This window comes from Colletotrichum destructivum, chromosome 9 (genome assembly GCF_034447905.1).
Source record: "Colletotrichum destructivum chromosome 9, complete sequence".
NCBI lineage: Eukaryota > Fungi > Ascomycota > Sordariomycetes > Glomerellales > Glomerellaceae > Colletotrichum > Colletotrichum destructivum.
In genome coordinates, this window is record NC_085904.1 from 2020349 (window position 1) to 2045716 (window position 25368).

The following is a 25368-nucleotide window of genomic DNA, read 5'->3' on the forward strand; positions in this document are numbered from 1 at the left end:
TGGGTTACCTGGTTGCTTACTGCATACCTCAAACTCAAATCCCAAGATGTAACCCAGCATGGCTTGGATGAGAAAGGCAGGAAGAGTGCATTCTTGCATTATTCATTAGTGCTTGATTCGTGTTACAGCATCGACAGTAGCCATTAACCCTACACCCCGGCACTGGTTTCCGCACCCATTACTTCCTCCCTTCGACATCAACGTAGTCTTTTTACAACCCTGCAAGCACCGCCAGACCGGCAGCACCCATCATGAGGCCACCTGCAGCGTACGTGGGCATCGCGCCATTGCCAGACGCGGGCGAGGTGGTGGCAGCGTCGCCGGTAGCCGTACCACTGGCAGCAGCAGTGGTCCCAGCGGTGGTCGAGGCACGGGTGAAGGCACCGCCTCCTGTAGCTGAGCCATTCGCAGTGGTGGTCGGCTTGGCCGTTGAGCTCTTGCTGGTGCCGGTAGCGCTAGCAGCTTCGCCAGTGATGCTACCGGGACCCTGTAAGCCGCTAGCCGTATAGTAGAGAGAGATGGCCGTGTCGCTGGGAGCTTGATCACTCGAAGCCGTGGCACCAGTGGTGACGGGAGTAGCAGCAACCTCGATGTTTGAGTAGATGGTGGCGAAATCGGCAGTAGGCGTACCAGTGCACAGAGCATTCGAGGCGGATGAGAGAACGCCGCTGTAGTAAGCCAAGGACCGCTCGCTGCGAAGGCCGTGGACGAACAGGCATCTCTCACAACCCAGCTTCTCGGCGAAGAAGGATCCGCCGCACTGGCTTGGTCGTCAGTCCATTTCTTCTCATGAGGCAGGATTGCCTAGACTCACCATGCATTGAGCATGAGCCTCGAAGTGAATCGGGTCAGTGCCATTGGGCTTGCAAGCGATCTCAATGTTCTCAATCTGGACGCAAGGGGGAAGCTGGCCACCGGAGCCAGTCTTGGGCTTGCAAACAACGTCTTGGTAATGCGGGCTGTTCTGACGGGAGTCGAGAAGTGCTGGGACAGACCAGGCCTGAGCGGCAGAGGGCAGCATAGCGGCGAGGCCGGTGACGAAAGTTGTCTGTCTCATTTTGGTACAGTTGGTGCTGTGACGAGCTGGGAGAGGAGGTGATGTGGTACAGACAAAGAAGCTATTTAAGGGAATTGATGCCTGTGTAGTGGATGTCAAGAGTCCAAAACTGGTGCTGATCTGTTGGCGTAACTGGGCTGTGAAGAGTCGATGATGAGTGTTGTGAAGATGGTGATGGGGAGAAGAAGAGATGGACGACAACGACGGGCGGGAGAACCGTAGAAAAGGTCAAGACCATTGTCCGACGATGGACTCATGCCAAGGGAAGCTGCTGTACGATACCTTGTCCACCTACCCGATTTGAAAAAAATTGCACGTTGGTACCTTACCTTAACTCGCCCATCTTAGCTTCCCCGTTTGCCTTGAAGATGGTAGCATCTCTGGCGATAAGCCGGGGTAAGAGCGCAGACGTAGTACTGCAGGCTTAATGGGGCCAGAAAGGAAGGCGTCACACGGAGGAATTGGTACCTTGGTGCCGGACCACTCCTTTCGGGCTCACGCTGAGGCATGTTGGAGTATGTTTAGCCGGCATTGCCGTCAACTGTTTGTTGGGAATTTTCTCAAAATCGACGATTGCTCAGACCGGCGGAAATTGGCACAGCGGCACAGTTGGGTATGTAGCCTGTTGGTGACTAGACACGCCAGGGATTCGTCCAGTCACGGCGGAGGAACATCTCGAGCCGAGATAGCCCATCGAAAACGCTTTCCTAAAATAGGATTAGTGTGATAGGGGCGCACTGTCCATCCGTCAACTGATCGGGCAACAACGTGGAGCTTGGATGCATGCTGCCAGGGAAAGCATCCCGGCGCCCTTCTCATTTGATTGTCGTCGCCCTTCGGTTGCCTCTTGCTGGGCGGGCTGTTTACCTTGTCTTTTTTCGTCTTTTTCCCCTCTCTGCAAGAATATTACCAATGGCCGCTCCTTGCTGCCCTCACAACGGGAGAAGCAGCCGAATCTCTATCCGGCTCCGCGGGTATGTGCCATTCATTGCCTTACCTGCCGTTGTCACCAACACGTACACTCATGTGCTGAGGGTTCAAGTAGCACTCGTCTTCCGGCTGCTGATGAATTGACGGATTCCTTCCGTTTCGGCTGCCCGTGTGACCTACCACACCTCATGGAAACATCAGTCACTCAAGAAGAAGTCGATTGTAGAAAATATCTCGTTCTTCCCTTGGGGCCTTCATCAACAACAGCACCTTTTCTCCAGACAGATACCTCACGTCCATTCCTGCTTCCAGATGTACGCCGTAACTCAGCATCGCGACACAGCAGTGCCGTTAGTGCCCAAACCTGCATTTTTGTCGCCATAGGCTTAACGCAGAGCCACCACGAGGATGGGGCAATGGACTCGGGCTTTCCAAGGTACGTCTCCACGAGCTTTGTTAACCTTTTACCCTGAATTTCAGGGGTCATTTAAGCTTGCTTCCCTGAGCAAGGTCTAGCCTGCCTGTCAGTCACTGTGGGCATCTCCAAACAGTGGATCGTGCACCGATCTGCTTGACGACAAACAAGTCTTACCCTGAGTGCAAACCTTCCTTAGCGTCTTGGACAGGAATAGATGAGGCTCGAGAAGTCCCGTACAGAACGGGCCAACCTTCTCGAGCTCTGATGGCACATCGACTTGCATTCCGTCGAGGCGAAGCTGTTACACTTCCCCTCGGTATCCAATAAAGAAAATGGATGCAGCATAACAGATGCACTGCGGGGTGTCGTTGTCGCACCGGATTCGACGCCACTTGCCTCCTCCCAAACCTCAGCCTTACTGGCGTGCTTTGCCGGACATACTCAGCCACCAGCAGATATCAACATTTGTCCGTAACAGCCACAGCCTGCCTCAATATCGACTGATAGCCCTCGTCGCCGTAAGAATGACTTGAGAAGGATAGGCGGGGGCTTCGGAGAGCCTGCTTGAGGGCACAGGAAACTATTGCCTTGACTGTTCAAACGTACGATTTGTTCTCACAACTCCGTCTTTTCGACCCACGTTAACAAGTCGGTTACTTCCGTGGCGCCATTGCATTCCGCTAGCCTTCCAGAGTAACACACCAACCCCCTTAGCTTCCTTCTGGGCGCCAGGCTTGGATTGACTAGGTTGGAGGCCGAACAAAGTGCATACAATGAAGCTGATGGGCTGGATGAAGGTGAAGAAAGCCACCTGCAAGAGCGCTCAGTTGTAGGTTTAGCTATTTCTGCAGCTGACAGGCATGGCACGCGTTTCCGTGTTTCGAAAGCATTAAAAGACCACCTTTGCCCAACGTATCATCCGGGTCGAGAATGCTTGCGCTCTCAATCCTACACGCGACCCGGAATATATTGCGGAAACCATGCACTTCCTAGACACCCTTGCCTTAGCTGCTGTCAGCATCGCGCAGTTTGCTTCGGCCGGCGATCCTTTGGTGTCCCCGCGGCAAGCTCAGCAAAGCCTCAGCAATGCGCTGTCGAAACATGCAGACCTGTCGGCTTTTAACCAGCTCTTGAGCAACTACCCCAGCATCGTCGACAATATCACGGCTGGAGCTGACAACAAGATCACACTTCTGGTGCCCACCAATGATGCATTTGCAAACTTCCTCAAACAGTCTAATGCCGCCGATATAAGCCAGCTCCCCGTCAAGCAGCTCCTAACTATGTTCCAATACCACACTCTAGACGCGCCCTTAACTGCCACGAACTTCAGTTCTCCGAGAGGCCTCACAGTTCCCACAAAACTTCGCGACGAGCTCTATAACCTGAGAAGTCCCGGTTCTGCCCTCATCAGCCAGTTCGGCGACGAGGCCCAGGGCCAGGTTCTCTACGTTTCACGAGACACCATCAACCCGATAAAACTCAGAGTGAGACAAAGTTCCTCGGCTGGCGACAATACAGCAAACCTGCGAGCCGGTCTAGGCCAAACTGCAGAGCTTACTGCCATAGACGGGGAATGGGATGGGGGCTACTTCCAGTCCATTGATACGTAAGTCGCATTGACAGCAAAATTTCTCTCATTGATGCTAACTTGTTCAAAAGTGTGTTGGAGGCACCAAGGCCTTGCTCGACAACAATCAAGAAGCTCTCGGGCTCGTTGTCTTCTCTGAGTGATGCATTGGATAAGACCAAGCTATGGAAGGCACTGGATACTACTGGCAATGTCACGTGTCTAGGCCCGAACACGGCAGCCTTCAATGAGGCCGGCAGTCCGGAGAAATCTCTTGGAAACCAGGACCTCACAAACGCTTTGCTGTATGTTTCTAAGCTTGATTACCCATGGTTTTCTAGGAGACGAACTAACGTTCAATAGCTTCCACACACTACCTCAAGTAGCTTACAGCAACTTTTTGGAGGACGGTCAGGTATTTACCTCGCTTGCCAATCTTACCGTAAGGGTCACTGTCAGAGACGACGAGATCTGGTTCAACGACGCGAAAGTCGTCAGCCCTAACGTTCTGTAAGATAAACACTTGCATGATAAACTCAGATCCTGGAACTAATCAGCCCTAACAGGACAAATAACGGACTCATCCATATTCTGGACCGCGTGATGTCTCAAAATGCCACGGGGCCCTCTTCTTCAGATCTGCCGTCGTCCACGGCTTCCCCGTCAGGATCGAGCACTGCCAGCCTCTCCTCGACCAATACGCCCCCCAGCGCCGGTAACACTGTCAAGGGTAACAAGCATGCCGCAGCTGTTATTGCTCTTGCGGCTGGCTTAACGCTTGTCTGAGATCAGTTGCATGTGCGAGAAGTTTCCGATTTCAAACAAGGCTACTAATGTAAGAAGGGAAGGTGTATGCTCTCCCCGATGATATGGGACAGAATGGGAAGCATGAAATCGTTGCAAGCTTCCGCAGGGGGAATAGATGACCAGGATCGAGCCGGTTGATTCTAGGCACATTCATTACAGCTATCATCTAAACCGGGGAGGTGAGGGTTGATTTGTAGAGAGGTCGTTACGTTTCTCATAGTAAATATAACGAGGCAAAAGCCCCTCTTCGCTCCTTTCATCCCATTTCCTTAGGTTAACATTAGATCATGTAAAGTAAGGTACTTTGTATAAGTAGGCTACTCCTCGACACAATAAGTACCTTCGTCGAGGTGGGGGGAAGGGGGAGAGGAAGGAACAGGTAAGCCACCGATCGATATGGCACAGGAATGGACAGCGCAGATTGGCTTGGCTTAAGCCCTAGGCTTCAAAACTGACTGGTTCCCGAGACCTTCAAGTAGGTTCGCATATCTTCACGCTCGCTTATATCATTGCTACCCTTCCTCAGCTTATCGGCAAGACATACTCAACCATCTCGTTCAAAATCAGCTAGGTTCGCGAAAACCAGCCCCCTTATTTCGTAATACTCGTCGTCGTGCCGCGGCCTTCCTCTCATCCGAAACGGGATCCGGAAGTCGGTGGGCCTGTCCCGCATGGTGACGCCGTAGACCCAGTGCTCCGGTACCGGGAGGCGCCGACCGGAGTACGGCGCCAACACCGAACTCATGTACAACGACCCGTGTTCCCTCGCCGGTGGCGGCGGGGGTGGGTGGTTGGTCGAAGTGGTGGCGCAGGATGTACGTCCTCGTGAACTCTTCCACAATGGCTGGCGTGTCCCCAGGCCTCTTGTTGTTCCGGTCCTGCTTGTAGGCCCATCGGAGACGCCTCTTGCGGACCGCGTCGGCTTGTGCGTCCGCGGACACGGATGACCATTCTTTGTACCAGAGGAGGATGCTCCAGAAATGTATCCTACGCAAGTTGGCGAGTGAAGGGGAGGAGGCACGAAGGTGCGGGGCGAAGAGGTCCGGATAGGCCCTGAGTTGGTTTTGACGGCAGACGGTTGCCACCGAGGGGTCCGGGTCCGGCAGCGACGACGACGAGGGAGGCGGCGGCGTGGCAGGCAGCCAGGAGGAATGTGGGTTTTCCGGCGACGTGTCCCGGGAGAGGAAGATCTTGCCCCAAAGCTTTCGGCCTTCGTCCTCGCCCAAGATGGCGAGGACGAGGTTGTAGATGAATGACAGAGGCACGGGCGCGGTATCTTTGATGAGGGTCAGCGGGAGGGGGTCGGCTTTGGCATGAAGAGTCGTGAGGAGACGCCTGTGGAGGATGGCGTTGAAGCGTTTGGACACTCTACGGAGGCGCCAGAGCTGAATGGGCGGAAGGGGGGCCAATATGAGATCAAGTATCTCAATCGGCATGGCGTTAAGGGCCGCCGGGGGTGCCACGCGGCCCGTTTGAGGAGCTCCGGAAGCCATTGGTCGGTAGTATAGCTATGAAGAACTGAGCTGGTCGTCTTTTGTTGTGGAAGTAAGCTTTGAAATAAAACCAGGGAGCCGAAAATCATGTGCTCGAGTGCCCTGCTTCTTGGTGGGAGCTGAGATGGTCCGTTGACTCCTTGGTCCCTCCAGGTGACGATACCTTGCTGGCATGAGCTTCGATTACACAGTTCACACAAAGTCTAGGCCTCCCACAGCTGAGCATGTCCTAACTTATCGAGTGATGGTACATTCAACTAACAACAGATGGCCGCGGATCTCAATTCCGAACTAGGTCTCGATTTGGTTGTAAATGATAGCATCGGTAGAGACATGCACCAGATTCCGGTACCAACACCCGGCTGAATACCTGGCTGTTTCGCTGAGTTCTGCCCCAGATGCCGCGGATTTGATTTGATATCAAGTCAAATGATAGGCTTGGGTGCATCCGTCTGCGAAGATGGCGAGCTCGTCTCCAGAAAACGAAGCTCGTACACGAGTCGTTTGTGTGTTTTGTTTCGATATGATTCATACGCATAAAAACTGGCAGTTTTTGCTAAAGTCTTTGACCCAGCACCGAACGGGGAAGGCGAAACATCAGATCAAGAGATATCGACAAGCCTTAGAAACACTCGAACTCATAGGTAAGAAGTGGCCATACGTGAAAGGATCGGCCGGGATAAGCATCTCTACTCTGGGTCGTGAAGAAGGAACTTGCCGCCTCTCGCAACGCCATATATCGTAGCTTCTCCTCCGATGCGTTTCTGTGGACACGAGAAGCGGTGAGAAATCTAGCCTTCGGGAAGGAATGAAAGTCTACATGTTGCCGTGTCTACCGTTTACTCGACGGAGTGCCGGTGCCTGTCGACTCCAACCTAGGATGGCTCCAAGGCCAGCTCACACATGGGCCAGAGCCAGATATGATATCAGAGCTAGCTCCAGCTCACGATAACGTTCAAGTCTAGCATCTTCATTGGCCGCCTGGAATTTGACTCGACGCACGTGTTCTGGCCCGGCAACCCACCTAAAGAGCGTGCTAAATTTCGCAACGCCTGCATCGGTACGTGGTGTCCCAACATTGGCCCCTGGACGAAGAAGGGGGGATTGTTAGTCTGTGAGCGATAAGGACTGGCTCCAGCTGAGGTCTGAGCACATCGCCTACTATGCTTTGGTGGCTGGTTATTGGTGTTGAGGAGAACTCGACTTCACGGTAGACGAGATCATGCCACGAGATGAATCATTCGAGGACGTTCGAATGGGAGACATTGTGTCCTGTCCGTGCCTACGAATAAGGGGTGACTGTGTGTAATTTTCCGAAGACGGAATTGGGAAGTCTGGTGCTACGTGAGCTTCGGATCGGTCGGTCTATCGGGTTGGACGGATGGGGCTTTGTCGGTTGAGGTTAGTCGGGTGTCCAAGCTCGTTGATTCTCCTTCTACGTCACTTTCTGCGGGCCAGCCTTAAGAATCCTCCTGGTTTGTCAATCCCGGAAATTGAGATCATATTTTGTGGCGCCTCTTGGTGTGTTTACGTGGGGGGTTCGTGGGAAGCTAAGGGAGGGAAAAGGTCAGACATGATCTTCTTGCTATGTTTCCCTTGCTTCGCATCAACTTGTTATTGAACCTTGCCTCTTTTCCCCTCCCCCTCCCCCCTCCGAGAAATGAAGGGGACAAAACCAACAGACAGCTAGGCTGGATAGACGCGTCCAGCAATTACAACTCCTCCTATTCAAGTCATGCGACCGGCAGCCTTTAATCAAATAACCCTTGCGTCTCGTTCCGCAACGACAACAGAAGCACCGGCGTCATCCCTATTCAACACTACCGGACGACGCCAACCACCGCCATCACAGCAGCCGCCACCGCCGCCGCCGCTGCAGATGGGGCTTCAACGACCGTCAGGAGCGGGGACCCATGTGTCGGTTATGATACTCCGGGCCATCGGAGATCTCCCCGCAATCATCTGGGAGGTCCTGGCCGGCATCGTATGGGAAGGGTGGGTCTCCGTCACCAACCAGCTCCGTCTCCTCATGGCGACCTACCCCCTGATGGTCATCCTCTACTTCTCCACCAGCGGCTTTGACTTCACCACCGCCATCAGCACCTGCTGCGTCGTCTACCTGTACGCGTCCTTCTTGTACTACTTCCGCCTCAAGGATCGGCTGCCGTGGGCTTGTCTCGCAGCAACCTTCATTTGGTTCGACGGCCCGGACAGGCAGCTCATGCGCCGCGCCGCCGTCGCCGTATTCATGCTGGCACGGGATAGCAACTGGCGCGTGGTGGTGGACAAGAGAGTGCGGAGGCAGACGCTGCCCTGGCAGGACGGCAGCGGGTTCGAGTTTCTGTACAACTTCGAAGGGCGCGAACTGCTTCGGGACGTCTGCCTGTATTGGGTTAATACGCTCTGCTCTTCATTTGGCCGGCACCGCGTGCCCGACGATTTCGCCCTGCGAACCTCGGTCAGGGCTATGGACGTGCTGGTCTTGCCGATTCTTGGGTTGATCGACTGGGCTTGGCGGTACAGGCGGGCTCGGAATAGCGTAGTAATGGCCGAGATGGAGAAGCGCAGGGATGAGTTGCTTTGACGGAAGGGGGCTGGGAAGAAAGGAAACGGCGTAGAGTATATGCATCTTCAGAGAAGGTCGAGTTCTCTTTCGAGTAATCGTGTAATGGCTGTCCGAGTTGAAACATGGACTGCGGTATTTCAACAAACAAATTCCGGGTATCGAGTTGAATCGGAAATACACAGCGCCTCCGTAACCCCCCCGTGACACGTCCATAATCATCTAGCCGTCTTCTCATGCACTTACAGGACCGGCCTCGTCCTGCCACCACTCCATGAACGTCTGGATTCTCCTCGTCCGTTCCCGCGCCAGCTCCCGCCCCGCATCCGTCTTCATCATTTCCTCAAGCTTGACCAACTTCTCCTCGAAGTGCAGAATGGAGTCGTCCAGGCTCCGCGAGCCCTTTGCGCCACCAAAGGTGAAGCAGCGGCCTACGCCCACGGCACCGATGGCGTCCAGACGATCCGCGTCCTGCACGACCGCCAGCTCCGGATGCGCAGCGATCAGCGTACGGACCCGAGCCGGATCTTTGATCTCGCTGGAGTAGCTGACGCCGAGACAGATGGCCTGCACGCGGGCGGCGAGTTCGGCATCGACGCCGAGAGACTGGAGGACGGTGGAAACAAGAGTCGAGGCGTCTTCGCCGGGCTGCAAGTACTTGCGGTCGCCAACGTCATGCAGGAGAGCGGCGAGGGTGATGGTGTGCTTATCCAGGGCCGGCGTGGCAGGGGATTGAGCGTAGATGCGGTGGGCGAGTGAGACGACGCGTCTGATGTGGTTGAAGTCATGGGATGCGTCGTACTTTGACATGTACTCCTTGACGTACTCAGTGACCTTGGCGACAAGTTCGTCGTTGGTGGTTGTCGGGGCTTGTGCCATTGTTTAGATTTTTTGGGTAATGTTTTGGAGCCAAACTCGCTATGTTACAGATTATTGTACCGCAGCGAACTGTTTCAACGAGAGATCGCAAATCAACTGAACAGCATACGGCAGGCAGTCTTTATCAACGATGGCAAGTCTTCCTGCTTCCGTAGGGATTGGTAATCCGGCCTCTGCTAGAGTACTTTTCCCAGAGCACGCCGACAAGGAAGGAGGGTCAGTTTGGTGAGAGAAGGGCTGCTGCCTTGAGATGTTGACTCATACGGACCGTTTAAGGTAGGTGACTGGCGCCAACCGCGAAACTGGAAAACACTTCACAGTCTCCCAATTCCCTCCCAAAACCTCGCGATTCGCAAACGCGCTATCACGTGATCTACATATTAGGTAACCACTTGCAAATGTGGAGTCACAGAGGGAATTGGTCGAACTTGCTCACGGGCGATCCCGCTGTGTCCCGCCAGGTACTCCCGTCACCCATCAGACGCCTTGCCGACATCACATCTTCGTACCCGTATCGGATGACCACAGTTTGGAAGAATGTGTCCCGGGTTCATCTGTTGTGATGCCGCAACACAGGCAGCGTAGCACTCAAAAGTGCCCAGCCAGTCAGCCGACAGGCCGATCTCACTACCTATGCTGAGGTCAGACCGCTTCACATCTGCAGTCTGCGTCTATGAGACATTCGCCGACGACGGAGCCACGATCGGTATCCTGAATCGCTACCTGCTCGCAAGTCCTCGCCTCTTCCAAGTCTCGTGCTCGACAAGACGGAGGGATGATTGTGATGAACCGCCCTTCGCGGTCCAGAATCATTTGCACCTGCAGACTGGATCCTAGATCCCAGATGCGAGGAGGGGAACCTTACGGCGGAGGTTGCCATTCTCACCAGCGGGGCATGATTCCGTCCGTGTGTGATGGGCTCACATACCCGCCGAGGCTAGAGACGCACACGGCCGGATGACGCACCTCGATACTGTACCGAAGGAGGACGGCAGAACCTTGCCGTTTCTTACCATCTCATCCTCCGAGGTGTGGTGGTGTGGGCTCCAAGACCACGCAGATAGGCGGATGTCGACCGAAGGCAGAGGACGGCAGTTTGCACTTGGCGATCCGCAACCACGCCTGGCCACGTCAACAGTGCAGAGACAGGCCACATAGCCAGGGGCAATGCAGGCAACGAAGCAGGCACTTTAGCAGGCACTTTAGAGTTGCACCTCCGGCTTCTGTACCATTTCCAGCTCCGGATCTCGGTAGTGTTTGATCTCCTTGTAGCCCAAGTTGTTGGTTTTCCCCCCTCGACTCTTGTCTCATTCTTGGCCATTTTATACCGAGCTCGATCAACAGGAACTGGCCTCGAGTCGCCCGCTTTGCCATATCTTGAGATCTCATGCCACGGTTCAATGTCTAAGCAGGTACGGAAAACAACTGACGAACCGGAGCAATCAGAGCCGTCCGCAAGGTCACCCAGGGAACCAGGCACATGGCTTCTGGCATCGTGTTTGCTTCCCTTTCTTCCGACTCGCGCGATCTTTGGTTCCTCTTTGGTCAAGCGGCTGGTGAAAAATGGTCAACCACGGCACTCCCAATGGGAGAGAGACTTGTCAAATCTCTGAGAGCTTGCGCATCTACATGCAGACCATATGCATGTTGACTCGGTGCATGATGCAACATGTCAGTTCACTTCCTTACTGATGCGGATGGACCGGCGAATACCGTGCAGGAACTGAATAGTGGCTTCTTCTGCTCATCTCGCACCCACGGGAATGAGCCAATCCGCGCCATTAGAGAGCAATCAGGAGAGCTGGGAAGCCTCGTGAGCTTGGTGATGCTTTCGCAAAGCTGCATCGAGCGTCCAAAGTTCTGATTGGCCTGACCTGCAGCACATCACTTGGTGATGGGTGACAAGCGACAGGGGCACGGGAAGACGATGTGCGTGAGCTATTGGCCAATGATGACAGGGATTTAGACGCCCAGTTGGAAGCCGGAAGAGGGTAACCGGCTCTGGACCACTTGGAGCACACGGAGGACGGAGGGGACGTACCGATTGTATCGTGCTTTACTCCCGAAGCGACCCACTCTTTTCCTTCACAACGTTCTATTTTCGCCGACGCTTGTCCAGGAAACCCCTCTCCTTCACCATGCTTAACCGCCCAGCTTGCAGACCTGGCCCATCCCGGCGGCCATCTCTCTTGTGGTAGTACCACTAAGGTATGGCAACAACCTGTTAGCGGGAAAGTAGAGATGGGGACGCCACGAAAAGGTGACGGTGACGGGCAAGACGAGAGGGAAGGGCCTTGACAGAGGAGGGCTCTCGTTCCCATTTGCCAAACACACCTCGGACATACACACAGATCGACATAGTATCCAGCTCATTCATGGACGAGGGGAAACCCCCCTCCGGGTGGCTGATCCTCCCAACGTCGCCCGCGGAGCACATCACCAGTGTGATATTGGCTGGCTGCTTGCATCAGCCATACACAGGCATCGTCGTCCCCAGCCGCCCTCTCATTGGCCTCTCTGTCGAACGATGCTTTCTTTCGCATGCTCCACTACACTGACAAGTCGTCTCGTTGCCCCCAACCATGCGGTGGGCGGCACGAGTAACACGGCATCTCGTGTGGCTTTCCACGAATCCACCAGACGGGAAGGGCTGGAGAGCGAAGGAAGAGAGGGTAGTGGCCCGCAACCAGCGGCCTCGCGTTGGCCTCAAAGGACGGCCGCTCAAGCCATATAATGGAAGCCTCCCATCTTCCCTTTCCGTCTTCCTTTTCTCTTCCTCTTCTTCAGCAAGCTTTCAAACAACTAATTTCAGTTTCTCGTTTTCCTCCTACCCCCGTTTGTTCTTCTTTCTTTCCATAGAGCCGGTCTCTATCTTAATTCACACTCCAAACTAATACCCAGCCTTTTCAAAACACCATCACCAAAGTTGCCGGTCAACTTGTTACCCCCCAAATAAACGGAAATCTGGAATTTCTTGCTCATCACGCACATTATTGACCAATCGTCATCTAATCGCAGCACCTCTTGTCAAAAAAACGCAATAATGTCGTCCACTCAACTCTCCTTCTCCCTCCGTGTTTCCTCTGGTGTCAAGACCGTTCATCTGCTCGGCTCTTGGGACAACTACGTCGGCCAGCTTCCCCTCTCGAAGGACAAGTCTTCATCCAAGTCCGGCTCGTGGAAGGGCACCTTCAAGTTCGGCGGCTCCACTCTGTCTGCCGGCCAGCGCTACTGGTACTACTACATCATTGACGGCTACCACGTCGCCCACAACCCCAGCGTAGCCTCCACCGTTGAGCCCACCACCGGCCGCGAGCTGAACATCCTCGACCTGCCGTCCAGCGGAAAGTCGTCGAGCAAGTCGAGCTCAAAGTCCAGCAGCTCCAGCAGCTCTAAGTCGTCCTCCAAGTCCTCTTCCCACTCCTCGTCTCGCAGCTCCCGCCACTCCTCCAAGGACAAGGATAGCAAGTCCAGCCGCCACCGCTCCTCGTCTCGCGACATCCCCAAGGGTCGCCCCCTGTCCGTCTCCCAGATCAAGGCCCCCAAGCCCATGTCGCCCCACGCCACCCAGCACATCCTCAACAGCGACTACTGCGACGACGAGACCATCGAGGAGCTCACCGCCCGCTTCGGCGCCGCCGGCTTCGACGAGGAGGACATCGTCACCGACTTCTCCAGCTCCCCCGTCTCATCCACCGGCTCCAGCCTGTCCTACCGCTCCGACAACTCCAGCCCGAGCTCCTCCCTGTCCGGCTACAGCACCCCCGGCTCCGACGTCAGCACTTGCACCTGCGAGCGCTACGGCATCACCCGCAAGGGCGACCGCGTCAAGATCGACTGCGGCGGCGCCCGCTGCGGCTACGACGACAGCTCCGACTGCTCCGACTCCGAGGAGGAGGAGGAGTACGTCCCCTCCACTCGCCGCCACGGCATTGTCGTGCGATGAAGAGCCCAATCCTGTCCTGGGAAGGGACCACCGAGAGAAAAATACGAAGAAGAAGGCCCTACGTGGCCGTACATTCATTTCGTCGCGCGATGCTGCCCCGTCGCTGCCGTCCGCCTCTATGACGGCAGCGAGCCGGCGCTCGCCGACGGCTAATCATTGCATCCACCGAGGGAGCGGTGCGGCCGAGCCGGTCTCGGCACGCCCGCCCCCTCGTTCCCAATGGGTCGATGCTGCGACCCCGCGCCGCGGCCGCCTGTCCGGGCCGCGCGTGAACTCCCGTTTCGTTTGTCACGTCTCCACACTGACAACAACGGAGCATCCTCGCATCCCTCCGTTCAAGGGAGAATGCGGGACCGAGACTCCAGGGGATGGAAAAGGAGTGTGCGGCAGCAATAGCAGCAGATGCACCCACTGTCTCTGCCGCCTCCGCCGCCGCCGTCGCTGCTCCTGGGGATGGACTATTTTCGCGGCCCTGGGCTGGGCTTTGGAAGGCCCGGGCAAGCCGCCCCATGTAGACAGCGAAGCTACCGCCACAGGCGGATTGGGTAGATGCCTCTTGAATCTATTCATCAATGAACACAACCAAAACCATCCTAAAAGTGACATGTCGAGTGTTTCCCAACTGTGGCCCGAAACGTAGTTCTAAATAGGTGTTAGATGCCAGAGTCACTGAACGGGTGCCGAATGACGCGACTGAAGCCGGCCGGCCGGTGTAGGTGCAAGTTCCTACCGCTGTGGGCTGTGGCCAGGACCCCCTTTCCACAAAGAGCCGTCGGTGTTCGGGGGAAAGAACCCCTGAAGTCTGCGGGGCCAGTAATATCACAAAAAGGGTCGGTGGGGGCAACCGCACAGTATCTAAGGTAGGTAGGTGAGGGCGACATGGAGGGGGGGGGGGGGGCGGGGCGGTAGTCAGTGGTCACTGCTGTAACCCCGCGATGTCAGGAGCAGGTGCGGGGACTTCACCTCCTTCTCGGGTCAACTTTTCGAGCCTAGCTCGAACATATTCTGCCCAAAGCTACCTACCTATCTACCTAGCTAGCTCCTGATCGATACTCGGTCGGCTTATTGTTCTTTTTTCTGTCTTATCGACCGAATGTCCATTTCGCTCTTGGTACAAGATCACAAGTTTGTTCGCTAGACCCTTCGACCCGTCAAAAGACTGCTACGCTCGCAAGCCGTCCCAGAAGCCCATCATGGCCGCCGACTACCCCATTGTCGACTCGCACATCCACCTCTACCCGGAAACGGAGATCGAGACTCTCGCTTGGGCGAAGCCGGGCAACCCTATCGCGACGCAGCGCTCCGTCTCCGACTATGTCGCCGCCACCGGCTCGCCATCGAACCTCAAGGGCTTCATCTTCCTCGAAACGGACCGCAAACACGACCTCGAGTTGGGCGCCCGCGACGCCTCTGGATGGGATTTCCCGCTCATGGAGGTCGCCTGGCTTCGCCGCATCGCCGAGGGCAAACCCCGCGACGGCGAGGGTCACACACCCGACCAGAGCAGCCTGTGTCTCGGCATCGTCCCCTGGGCCCCGCTGCCCTCGGGCCCCGCTGCCATGGAGAAGTACCTCGACCACGTCAAGGACGTCGCCGGCGAGAACGTCTGGCCCAAGATCAGGGGTTTTCGCTACCTGCTGCAGGACAAGCCCCACGGAACCGGCCTGACGGACGACTTCATCGCCAGCCTGAAGCTTCTGGGCAAGCGCGGCTTCGCCTTCGACCTCGGCGTCGACCAGCATCGCCGCGGTAACAAGCAGCTCGATGAGGCGTTGGAGATCATCTCCCGCGCTCACGAAGGCGTCCCTGAGGAGGAGAAGGTTACCTTCGTCGTCAGTCAGTCACCACCTCCGTCGTCCTTGTTTCCCTGCGAACTACCTGCTAATAATCAACCACAACCCCAGACCACCTGTGCAAACCCGACCTCGGCATCATTAACACAACCGATCCCTCTTTTGTCCACTGGCGCACCGCCATCTACGCCCTCTCAAAGTGCTCCAACACCTACATGAAGCTCTCGGGCGGCTTCTCCGAGATGCCCGATTCTCTCAAGGGCCAGGACCCCAACGCCATCTTCGAGGCCATCTTCCCCTGGCTCGGCGTCGTGCTCGCCACCTTCGGCACCCGCCGCACAATGTTCGGTAGCGATTGGCCTGTCTGCACCGTCGGCGTCGATGAGGCATGGCGCAAGTGGAAGCTCCTGGTCGAGCGCACGTGCTACATGGCCACCCTTGAGCCTGAGGACCAGGCCGCCTTGTTTGGTGGAACTGCCCTCAAGGCGTACGGCATTGAGGGCGTTTAGTTTGTATCGATATTGATTGAACCCTATATATATGATGATGAAATCATGACCTTGGGAGGTGGACCTTTGGCATGAGGTTGACCAGCTTTTCGTGTTGAGAAAGAGAGAGAAAGTTCGCCACCGTTTTGACGACCTGAGGCCGGCGCCAGGATGGCGTTGGCGAGGAAGGAGTAGCTTTTGCACACAGATACCAAAAACAACATGATTCATGCTGCTGTCCTTCATCTTGAGACTGTTGTTGCATCGGTCTAGGGCGGGTTTACATCATGGTAATTTCTCGCTTATGGCGCACTTTGCCAGCCTCGATGCTGAGCAGGGTACATTGTAAGAAACTCGGGGGCTTTTTTGCTCTTTTGTTTTGCTTACTTGCGTGGAAGAGAAGAATGGTGATCCATCTGTTGATCTAAACATGTACAAACAAACAGCCCCGATCGGCTCAGAGACTTACTTGGACGCCAGCTGCTCCAAGTTTCGAGTCATAATCCTTTCCGCCATAGCCATTGAGTTTGGTCCCCAGTCTTAATCCTACGGTTCCCAATAGCAGATAATCCTGCCTGTTTCAAGTACCCTTTCATTGCACCTCGACCAACCTCCAGTAATCGATACCAAATATTCTCAGCCTAAAAATGTCTCTCATCATGGATAGTGAGAATCCAGACTCCAGTCGCTACAATGATTTATCGTTTAACAGGACTAAGAAGAGGTTTGAGCTACCAGGCCGGTAGATGGAAGCTGTGAATCAGGCCCATTGGATCGAAAGGCCCTCTTGGCCTGCCTTGCCTTGCATTCAAGGGCGTATCCGGGCTCGTTTGCTTTGCGCCATTCGATGTAAGCCTCATAGCTCTGCTGGCCAAATGCATCAGGCACCCGCGGCTTGCGAGCGGGTCTTGGGTTGATTCCAGTACCAAATGCCGGAGTTTTGTTTCCGTTAAAGACATGTCCTTGGTTTGGCATCGACGGCTGCGCCTGGAAGAAAGAAGTTTCGTGATGCGGTCCAAGCCCAGAAACGGGCGGTTGAACATTGGGCATCTGTCGACCATAGTCGGGAGTTCGCATGTAGGTATCCAACTGGGCGTTGTTTCCGGACGGAGGTTGGATGTAGGTTGGCTGGTAGAAATGCGAAACAGACGGCGGCGGAGGAGGGATGCTAACCAAATTCCTTGTAACAGACGGTGCGAAGCCTGCGGCAGATGGATCTAGCGGAACAACAGGGATCTGAGGAAGAACGCCAAACCGGGGCATCATCGCGTTGTCCTGGAGTCCCAGAGTTGGGCCAGTGGATGGTGGAGAAACATGCTGAAGGAAAGACGACTGGAAAGTCGGACTTGCCACCAAAGATGACAAAGTAGGAGGCGACGCAATGTGATGTTGGTGCATTTCTGGAATGCCATACCGTTGGAGTGTGTTGGCAACGATTTCATCCAGATGATGCTGAGGAGCGTCGATGATCTTGGAGGCGTCACTGCTGCCCAATATCCTTTTGAGCATCGATAGAGGAATGTTGATAGACGTTTCTTCGGGCGCTTTTACCACAACTGGGTCTTGCTTGGGGCCGGACACCGAGAACTCCTTTGCCATAGGGTTGAGAGATCGAGTTTTTGTTGAGCTTCCGACGTCGACACCAGAGTCACCAGAGTTACCGGAATCATCAGAGTCTTGCCTTGGACGATTCTCGCCAGGCTTTTTCTTGGCCGTGGAATTTGACTGGCGAACTTGCGAAGAGCGTTGAAGTTTCCGCAGAAGTTCTTGGAACCGGTCAGCTCGGCCAGATGTGGAATCTTGGCTCGCCGGCTTCAGATCCCGGTCAATTATGTTGATAATGGCTGGGTCGCATATGACTGCGACTTGGCTTTGCTTCGGCTGTTCTAGCAATTCCTTGGGATGATTCTTGCCGATCAAAATGTTGTCCCTCTCATGTTTGCAAGGCATTGTGAGATCGATCTTGGATAATTTGCGAGGGGTGACTTTGACAGCATGTAATTGCTTGTCAAACTCGGACACTTGATCGTCACACTCCTTGGATCTGAAGCGGTTTGAATTTCTAGTGCTGCGGATTTCGGCATTACGGAACAGGCTGTCGTGCTCCTTGCACTTGGGATCATTGCATTCGTGGATGAACACATCCAAGACGAAAGTTGTGGGGTCCTGCTTCTAGGAGGACATCTTGCTCCCATCGCTGGCAACAGGAACGGCACTGGCCACGGCACATTTGGCCGTAGCCGAGGGATTGCCGTCAAGCTTCTTCAGGATATGCTGATCCCCCGCAGACATCGGATCGGTTGCGCTGTGTAAAGAGTCAACGCCGGCGACGGGCTTTCGCCAGTGGGTAGCTGCATCGGTCACGTCAAACTCGGTGGCAGAGGTCGATGGCTTTCGCTTCCTGGGCATCTTGACCTGGCGAATATTCTGGTCGTGGGAAAACTGCGGTCTGCGCCAGTTGGCGGTACTCAATGGTGAAGTAACTTTCCCCATTGCGACTGTAATTTGGTCAGTGAGGTTCCGTCGCAGTGTAGAAGAAGGAAGGGGACATACAGAATCTCGTGACGGCCAGGTAACGAACTTACGAGCTGGTAGGGCGATGGCGAGCGTCGTTCAGACTCGCACGTTGGGCAATTGACTACTTTCCCGATGCAGTTGAGACGCCAGGTGACTATGCATGGGGTTTGGGTAGAAAGAGATACCGATCTCACGTTGTCAAGGGATGAACTAGTTGTCGTCAAGGCACATGTGGGGGTTTCGAGCAAGTGAAGTTGATAGGAGTCCAAGAAAGCGTACGACTGCCTAGGAAATTCCGCACATAACATCCGAAGCAAAGTGGTTTATGTGCGGCGGTGAATGCGTGGTAGGTATTTTGGTCGGCCGTTATATTCAGAGATTACCGCGCAATGTTGTTGTCTCGCCGAACAGGTGATGTAGGACGACGAAATCGGGAAATTCGAGAACAACGATGGTCCACTCTCAAGAGACGGCTCGCGCGCCTGTAATGTGGTTGGACTTCCTCGCTGGTATAAAAATCATGCGCTCTAGGCTGAAGCCTGTAAGTCTGCGAAGAAGCGTCCAAAAAAGGCGGGACTGAGGTGATGCGATGGGTGATGTCGATGGAGGATGTAGAGAGTGGAGGGAAGCGGGAAGGACGGCGGACTTGGACGAGTAGTTTGCATTCCGGGCGACTTGCTCCGCACTTTAGGTAGATCGGTAGGTAGGTAGGTAAGGCAGGGAAAGGAGGGCGATCTCGAGATGGACTTTCCGGGCTGGTGAGCCTCACGTCCAGGGAAGGAAGCACTCACTGTCTTCCACCTTCCAAACCATCAAACCTTTGTCTACTGGCACAGAGGCAACCTCTAGAAATTATTTTGTGTTCGGTACTTCTTTCCTCGAGTTCAACATGAGAGGGCATCAATCATTTCTGACCATCTTGCGGAGTCGTTCAGCGGAGACAAGTAGAGAGAATGTCAATTCCAGTACGCTACGCGCTCAATACCACTCAAAAGAATCGCCCTCCGACTCTGTCATCTATCTGCCCGGGTTTTCAATGCCACTTCTTCCTGAAGCAAGTCATAGCACACCTGTCGAGATACAAGTAAACAATTCAAGCACCCCTAGACCGTCTGATTTGCCTGTCCGGAAAGATAGGCGCTGAAGTGTTTCTGTAGCCCAATACATCAGCACGATCAAATGGTCAATGGGCCATGGAAAACTTACCGCATTCCTTGTCTGCATGAAGACAGTTCCGGGGCCCGTGAACTTGCAAACCAGACCCTCGCCCGAGGAAAGGCCCGAGATGATACCTCCAGAGGCGACTCGCTCCATGATGTACTTGACGTTCCATGCCACCAAGTGGCCGTTGTCCACGACATATTTCTCACCGTCCATGAGCTAGATCAAGGTCAGCCTTCGGTGCGCCGTTGTCATCGCGGAAGCTCACTCACGTCTTTACGAATGATGGCGCCAAAGCTGGTGAGCCAAAGCAGTCCGGTGCCACTGATTTTGTACACGTACAGCCCCTCGCCACTGAAAATGGCCTTACTAAGACCTTGGCGCTTGTAGTCTTTGATGACACCCTGAGTGGAAGCCAGGTACGCGTCCTGTCCGACCGACCACGTCTCCTGGCCCGTAAGACGCAGACTGGTGATGTCGCCGAGCATGGGTGGGGCCAAGAGAAGCTCGCCGGGCCCGACAAAGGTGGAACTGGCCATCTCGGCACCGGCCACAAGCTTCTTCATGCTGAACTTGAGCTGGCCCTTGAGCGTGATCGAGTGCGACATGGCCACCATGACACCCGGCTTCGCCTGCAACGGGCATCCCATGGCCAGTTGGACGGTGAGGATGGTGTTGCTGTCCCTGTGACTGATGCGGTAGCTCCCGCCGTTGAAGGTGCCGACGTCATCGACGGCGGCTGTGGCTCCTATGAAGTGCGTTGTGGGGGGTGCGCCTCCGACGAGGTTGGACGGGTTGCTCGTATCGACTGGTGTTTCCTCGACATATTGCTTCTCCGGCAGGCTGGAGGATTCGGGCGGGCCGTCAAAGGTGGGAGGCGGAGGAGAGAACTGAGGCTGTGAATCAGGGGTTTCTGGTTGTCGCAAGGGAAGTTGCGTTTGTTGGTGCGTCTGCTGGTATTGCTGGTGCTGAGGTGACGGCTGCGGCGACGCCTGAGGAGGCGACTGGTACTGCTGTTGTTGATACGGTTGTTGTTGAGGCTGCTGTTGAGGCTGTCCTTGGGAAAGGCCTGGAGGCGGGGGGTATTGCTGAGCTGGCGCAGGCGACGTAGTAGCTTGAGGAGGCGGGGGATACGTCCTTCCCTGGCTTGGAGACGTCTGCTGGGGGGGAGGGTAGCTCGTGGTCTGTCCGGACGGAGACTGAGGAGGGAACGGGTAGTTCTGAGGCGTGCTTGACTGGGCGGGAGGAGGGGGAGGGTAATTCTGCGTCTGCGAAGCTTGAGGAGGGGGCGGGTAGTTCTGCGACTGGCCTGGCGAGGGCTGAGGTGGTGGAGGGTAGCTCATACTATGGCTGTGCTGAGGTTGCGAGGGAGGAGCAGGGTAGGAGAACTTGGTCTGGTTCGCCGGCGGCGATTGCGGAGGCGGAGGATAATTCTGCTGGGATTGGCCTTAGAATTTGGTCAGCAAACGTGACATTAGATGACTTTGTACGGTCCAGAAAAACTTACCTCCCGATGGGGGAGCTGTGGGATGTTGTCAGCGCGAGCTGTTCTTGTTCCTCTGGCGAGGTAGGTAAACGGGCGACTCACGGGGATAGTACTGGGCAGACATGGCCACGGGGAACGTGGCGTGTTTTCGGGGACCTCGTCAAGATTGAAGGGACTACAGGGAGGTAACGAGGATCCTCGAGGGCGAACGATGAAGAGGAGAAGTCGAGGAGAGCGGTAGACCGATCTGTATTCAAGTCAGTCATTCAATCAGTTGCCTTCTGCCGGTCGCATCGCATCGCTGCCCCACACTTACAGCCCACGTGTTGATGCAGAGCGCAAGTAGCACGAACATCAATATTCAAGTTTCACAAGAGGAATGCCGGTTTCCGATTGAGCTGGAATGATTGAAGCGCTCTAAAAGATTTTGAGGAATATCTCGAAGGAAGAAGGAAACATTTGTTGCGCAGAGAGGAGAGACAATGGACGCCCTTCGGGTTCAGTTCAGTTAAAGAAGAGGGGGGGGGGAGCTTCACGCGCCATGCAAGAGAGCTCCGCCGGAACCCCTGCCATGGCTCGGGGGGTGGCCGCGAGATGTGGCCGCATCGCGTCCCAGCTTCCCGTCTTCCTGCATACATATGATAGTGTGGTAGGGTAAGTGGCATCAGAGAGCTTCACCCAAAGATTGATTCTGCTTCTAATTCGAGCTGATGGGGAGGGATGGGATGTTTGGCCATGGTCCGTCCAATCGTTGGGGGCCGCCCAGAGGGATGAGGAGAGTCCCTAACTCGTTTGGGCGCCAGGTGAAGAGGGGCGGCGCTTAGAGTCCAGCAATAAGAGTGCCGCCCTGTCATTGGTCTGAATTTCTTCCTCCCTCTCGTTCACTTTTCTCGCATTCTTGGATATTGATTTTTATGTCATCATTATCATTCCTGAGGTGACATTGTCTTGAAGGTTAATTTTGAGGAGTGTCTTTTCGAAGCACGTTGAAGTTGTTGAGACAAGCTTCTTCGCGCGGTATCCGAAATGCCCAAGGGCAGAAAGGTATGTCAGATGAGCCGGAGGCGTTGCCCAGACTCTGCCCAGACTCTGCCCAGACATTCCTGCAGCAAAACAAAAAGCGGGAAGTATGAGGCTATGGCTGAACTACCAGATACGGGGCTCCTCAGACCTGTGACAAGTGGTATAGCGACACAGCAAGACCCCGACTTCTCGACCGTCAGGGCCGTCCCGAACCGGCAGGCCTCCGATCAATGTGGGGCCGAGCGCCGTCACGACGAACAGTGACGAAGAGCAAGCCACAACAGGACTTACAACGTCGTCTGAACGTCGTCTGAAAACTGCCCTTGGGGACATGTGGTTTCATTCAACTTTTTATTTGTTTCATTTCTTGAATTCCGCAACGCCTGACTAACGCCGGGTGACCATGCTCTTTTGTACTTTCGCTTTTCAGAACGGCAACTTCTCGTGCTTGAAAGGCTTCTGGCCCTCAGCCTCACCGTACGACAGCGACACTTGGCCCTGGCCCCTGATCTTGTACTTGTAAATCATGAGACCCTCCAGGCCGACGGGACCGCGTGAATGAATCTTGTTGGTGCTGATGCCAACCTCGGTACCGAAGCCGTAACGCATGCCGTCAGCCATGCGCGTAGAGGCATTCCAGTAGACACCGGCCGCGTCGACGGCCGCCATGAACCTCTCGGCGTCATCGGACGACGAGGTGAGGATGGCCTCGGTGTGCTTGGAACCATGGGCGTTGATGTGCTCAATGGCATCGTCTAGCGACGCAACGACCTTGACGGCGAGATCAAGGGAAAGGAATTCGGTGTCGTAGTCGGCATCTTTGGCTTCAACCACCCTGGCGGCAGCCTCTCCGGAGATCTTGGACTGCAGGGTGGCCTTGGACTTGGCATCACAATGCAGGGTGACGCCCTTTGCGATCAGGGCCTTGGCAGCGGAGGGGAAGACGGACTCGAGGGCCGATTCTTGGACAAGCAGAGTCTCCAAGCTGTTGCAGGCGGCCGGATAGCTCGTTTTGGAGTCGACGATGACGCCGGCGGCCATGGCGGGGTCGGCGGAGTCGGTGAGGTAGATGGAACACAGCCCGTCAGCGTGGCCTAGGACGGGGATCTTGGTGGACTCTTTGATGTAGCGAACGAGCTCGTTGGAGCCGCGGGGCACGACGAGGTCGATGTACTGGTCGAGAGCCAGGAGCTGGGGGATGACATCGCGGGTGGTGACGAGCTGGATGGCCGAGTTGGGGACCTTGGAGCGGTCGAGGGCGGCGGAGATGACCTTGGAGATGGCAATGAAGGACTCGGTGGACTCCTTGCCGCCCTTCAAGATGGCGGAGTTGCCTGACTTGATGGCTAGGGAGGCGATGTTGGCGATGACCTCGGGGCGGGCCTCGAAAATGATGAGAAGGACGCCGATGGGGCAAGTGACCCTTTCGAGGACGAGGCCATCATCCAGCTTAGTTCTCAGAGTGATCTTTCCAACTGTGCCGTGTCAGAGGAGCGAGCGGAGGTCTGGGGTTTGATGAACGAAGGAGAGAGAGCGTATACATACCCGGGTCCTCGAGCCCCCGCACATCCAAGATTCCCTTGAGCATGTCCTCGAACTTGCCCTTTTTGCCCAGGTCGAGGCGGGACACCAGACTCTGGCTCAAATGGCCGTCGGCGGCAGCCTTGCGGGCCAGGTCCAGGTCTCGCGCATTGGCGGCCAGGATGTCATCTTTGGCTTCGGCGAGGGCGGCGTGGATAGCCGTGAGGGCGTCGTTGCGAGCTTCGGCAGGGAGGGTCGCGAGGATGTGGGAGGCCGACTTCGCACCCTTTGCGGCGTCGACGGGGGAGGCGTTGGTCAGGGACATGATTGTGGATGGGATTGACTGGGATTGGGCGGTGAAAAGTGAGAATTTGGGGTATGAGATGCGCAAAATTCAAGGCTTCCCGCACTTACAAGTCCAAGCAATGCGGATGAGTCAATAACTATGAGATCTTACAGCCGTTGGGAGTCAGTATTGTTGGTTGGCTGGTGCCCCGGCGGGCAGCACATTTAGCTATGAAAATTTGGAGCCCCGCACTCGGAGCGGGAGGACGGAGGGGTGATCAAGTAGGTACGAACGACTACCTCTACCAGTGCCTAAGAACCCACCAAAGAGATGTGTACCCTTAGGTACCTCAGGTATCTTGTGTGTAATTGAGTTGGAGTCAATTTTGTCAACCTTGCCAATCCCAGTGATTGAACGCCCAACCGAACAACCTTATTCGAACCGACACAGACAGTTAGGAGACTGCGATGGTACGATGTACAGTGGTCTTATTCGACTACCTTGCATTGTACAAGTAAAAGCCAGGAGTCGAAAACACAGTCAGCCATCCATCTCCCTTTTGGGCAGCTCAGTCTCAAGTCATGTCACGAACAGGCAGGGGTCTTCAGTGGCCAATGGACCCGCTGAAAGCCCTGCTGGCCCCAACCCGCGCTATGTACACCTAGTAGCCTGGGTAAGTAAGTTAGGCAAGTAGGTACCTGAAGAAGTCACCATCATTCGCATCTTTGTCAGTTTCTGCAACAACATATGGCCTCTCGCTGCCTGGAAGTCGTCTGCATTACAACCGCTTGCCGTCTTTCGTTGGAAACGCAACCAAAGCAGCAGCGACTTTGAGTCATGAAGGGCTAACCTCTTCTTTCATGGTCGGTCGAACTTCCCACGTGCCCCACCCAGCCGAGGTACGGATATGTTGCGGCAACAGCATCCATCTTTCGCCCACTCTTCCTTCACCCACCACCCTTCATCTCACTTCCGTGTGTCAACGGTTTCTCCTGCTTTCCGGTATCCCACCGCCCGAAGGTAGCCGCAATACATGCCCCCCGCGACGGCCACGCACTTGCCGTAGTCGCAGGAGCTTCCCGTTCCGCCAGATAAGGAGCGAGCCTTCGATAAGAACGGACCCCAGAGGATTCGGGCCTGCCAGATTGGCCGTGGTTACCCTATCCGCACACCTACGCAAGCGGGTATAGGACGGAAACCGGGCTTCTCCCGCGGTCTTACTGTAGACGGCTAGCGCCGATCTTCCACCCTCTGGGTGTTTCTCAAGAAGACTCGCAAGTGCTTCATGCTATTTCTCCGCCGGCCTCCTGTTTGGTTGACGCGCCGCTCCTTGGAGTGAGTGTGAATTATGCCTCCTTTGCGGGCCGGCCTGGATGTCCGCAACGATGGCCCGCCACCCGCCCCAACGACGGCCGAGGCATCTTTACGCC

General features: G+C 55.4%; 12 protein-coding genes across 12 annotated transcripts; 4 read left to right on the forward strand and 8 right to left on the reverse strand.

Moving 5' to 3' along the window:
* Positions 1–55: 55 nt before the first annotated feature.
* On the reverse strand, positions 56–1381 carry CDEST_13730 (uncharacterized protein). Its single transcript, XM_062929886.1, has 2 exons — positions 815–1381; positions 56–760 (listed from the first exon to the last, which is right to left on the reverse strand). Exons 1-2 carry the CDS (start codon positions 1055–1057, stop codon positions 212–214), a joined length of 792 nt encoding a protein of 263 aa, XP_062785937.1. The 5' UTR covers positions 1058–1381; the 3' UTR covers positions 56–211.
* Position 1382: 1 nt separating this feature from the next.
* CDEST_13731 (uncharacterized protein) lies at positions 1383–1630 on the reverse strand. The gene has a single exon (XM_062929887.1). The coding sequence runs from the start codon at positions 1564–1566 to the stop codon at positions 1402–1404; it is 165 nt and encodes a 54-aa protein (XP_062785938.1). The 5' UTR covers positions 1567–1630; the 3' UTR covers positions 1383–1401.
* Positions 1631–1969: 339 nt separating this feature from the next.
* Positions 1970–5033, forward strand: CDEST_13732 (Putative FAS1 domain-containing protein). Its single transcript, XM_062929888.1, has 5 exons — positions 1970–2031; positions 2103–4014; positions 4068–4280; positions 4339–4485; positions 4542–5033. The coding sequence occupies exons 2-5, from the start codon at positions 3386–3388 to the stop codon at positions 4759–4761; spliced, it is 1209 nt and encodes a 402-aa protein (XP_062785939.1). The 5' UTR covers positions 1970–2031; positions 2103–3385; the 3' UTR covers positions 4762–5033.
* Positions 5034–5345: 312 nt separating this feature from the next.
* Positions 5346–6275, reverse strand: CDEST_13733 (Putative F-box domain-containing protein; the record flags this gene model as incomplete). The annotated part of the gene is made up of 1 exon (XM_062929889.1): positions 5346–6275. The coding sequence occupies one exon, from the start codon at positions 6273–6275 to the stop codon at positions 5346–5348; it is 930 nt and encodes a 309-aa protein (XP_062785940.1).
* A 1529-nt stretch (positions 6276–7804) lies between these two features.
* Positions 7805–9070, forward strand: CDEST_13734 (uncharacterized protein). The gene has a single exon (XM_062929890.1). The coding sequence runs from the start codon at positions 8011–8013 to the stop codon at positions 8857–8859; it is 849 nt and encodes a 282-aa protein (XP_062785941.1). The 5' UTR covers positions 7805–8010; the 3' UTR covers positions 8860–9070.
* A 1-nt stretch (position 9071) lies between these two features.
* CDEST_13735 (Putative HD/PDEase domain-containing protein) lies at positions 9072–10008 on the reverse strand. The gene has a single exon (XM_062929891.1). The coding sequence runs from the start codon at positions 9715–9717 to the stop codon at positions 9073–9075; it is 645 nt and encodes a 214-aa protein (XP_062785942.1). The 5' UTR covers positions 9718–10008; the 3' UTR covers position 9072.
* Positions 10009–12128: 2120 nt separating this feature from the next.
* Positions 12129–14251, forward strand: CDEST_13736 (Putative immunoglobulin-like protein). Its single transcript, XM_062929892.1, has one exon. The coding sequence runs from the start codon at positions 12761–12763 to the stop codon at positions 13661–13663; it is 903 nt and encodes a 300-aa protein (XP_062785943.1). The 5' UTR covers positions 12129–12760; the 3' UTR covers positions 13664–14251.
* Positions 14252–14639: 388 nt separating this feature from the next.
* Positions 14640–16178, forward strand: CDEST_13737 (Putative metal-dependent hydrolase). The gene is made up of 2 exons (XM_062929893.1): positions 14640–15499; positions 15568–16178. Exons 1-2 carry the CDS (start codon positions 14857–14859, stop codon positions 15963–15965), a joined length of 1041 nt encoding a protein of 346 aa, XP_062785944.1. The 5' UTR covers positions 14640–14856; the 3' UTR covers positions 15966–16178.
* A 480-nt stretch (positions 16179–16658) lies between these two features.
* CDEST_13738 (uncharacterized protein) lies at positions 16659–17894 on the reverse strand (the record flags this gene model as incomplete). The annotated part of the gene is made up of 1 exon (XM_062929894.1): positions 16659–17894. The coding sequence occupies one exon, from the start codon at positions 17892–17894 to the stop codon at positions 16659–16661; it is 1236 nt and encodes a 411-aa protein (XP_062785945.1).
* A 222-nt stretch (positions 17895–18116) lies between these two features.
* CDEST_13739 (uncharacterized protein) lies at positions 18117–18437 on the reverse strand (the record flags this gene model as incomplete). Its single annotated transcript, XM_062929895.1, has 1 exon — positions 18117–18437. The coding sequence occupies one exon, from the start codon at positions 18435–18437 to the stop codon at positions 18117–18119; it is 321 nt and encodes a 106-aa protein (XP_062785946.1).
* Positions 18438–19394: 957 nt separating this feature from the next.
* Positions 19395–21671, reverse strand: CDEST_13740 (Putative mitochondrial biogenesis protein AIM24). Its single transcript, XM_062929896.1, has 6 exons — positions 21425–21671; positions 21211–21355; positions 21130–21144; positions 19895–21069; positions 19668–19841; positions 19395–19612 (listed from the first exon to the last, which is right to left on the reverse strand). The coding sequence occupies exons 2-6, from the start codon at positions 21230–21232 to the stop codon at positions 19565–19567; spliced, it is 1434 nt and encodes a 477-aa protein (XP_062785947.1). The 5' UTR covers positions 21233–21355; positions 21425–21671; the 3' UTR covers positions 19395–19564.
* A 4-nt stretch (positions 21672–21675) lies between these two features.
* Positions 21676–24103, reverse strand: CDEST_13741 (Putative glutamate-5-semialdehyde dehydrogenase, aldehyde/histidinol dehydrogenase). Its single transcript, XM_062929897.1, has 2 exons — positions 23677–24103; positions 21676–23606 (listed from the first exon to the last, which is right to left on the reverse strand). Exons 1-2 carry the CDS (start codon positions 23975–23977, stop codon positions 22558–22560), a joined length of 1350 nt encoding a protein of 449 aa, XP_062785948.1. The 5' UTR covers positions 23978–24103; the 3' UTR covers positions 21676–22557.
* Positions 24104–25368: the final 1265 nt, after the last annotated feature.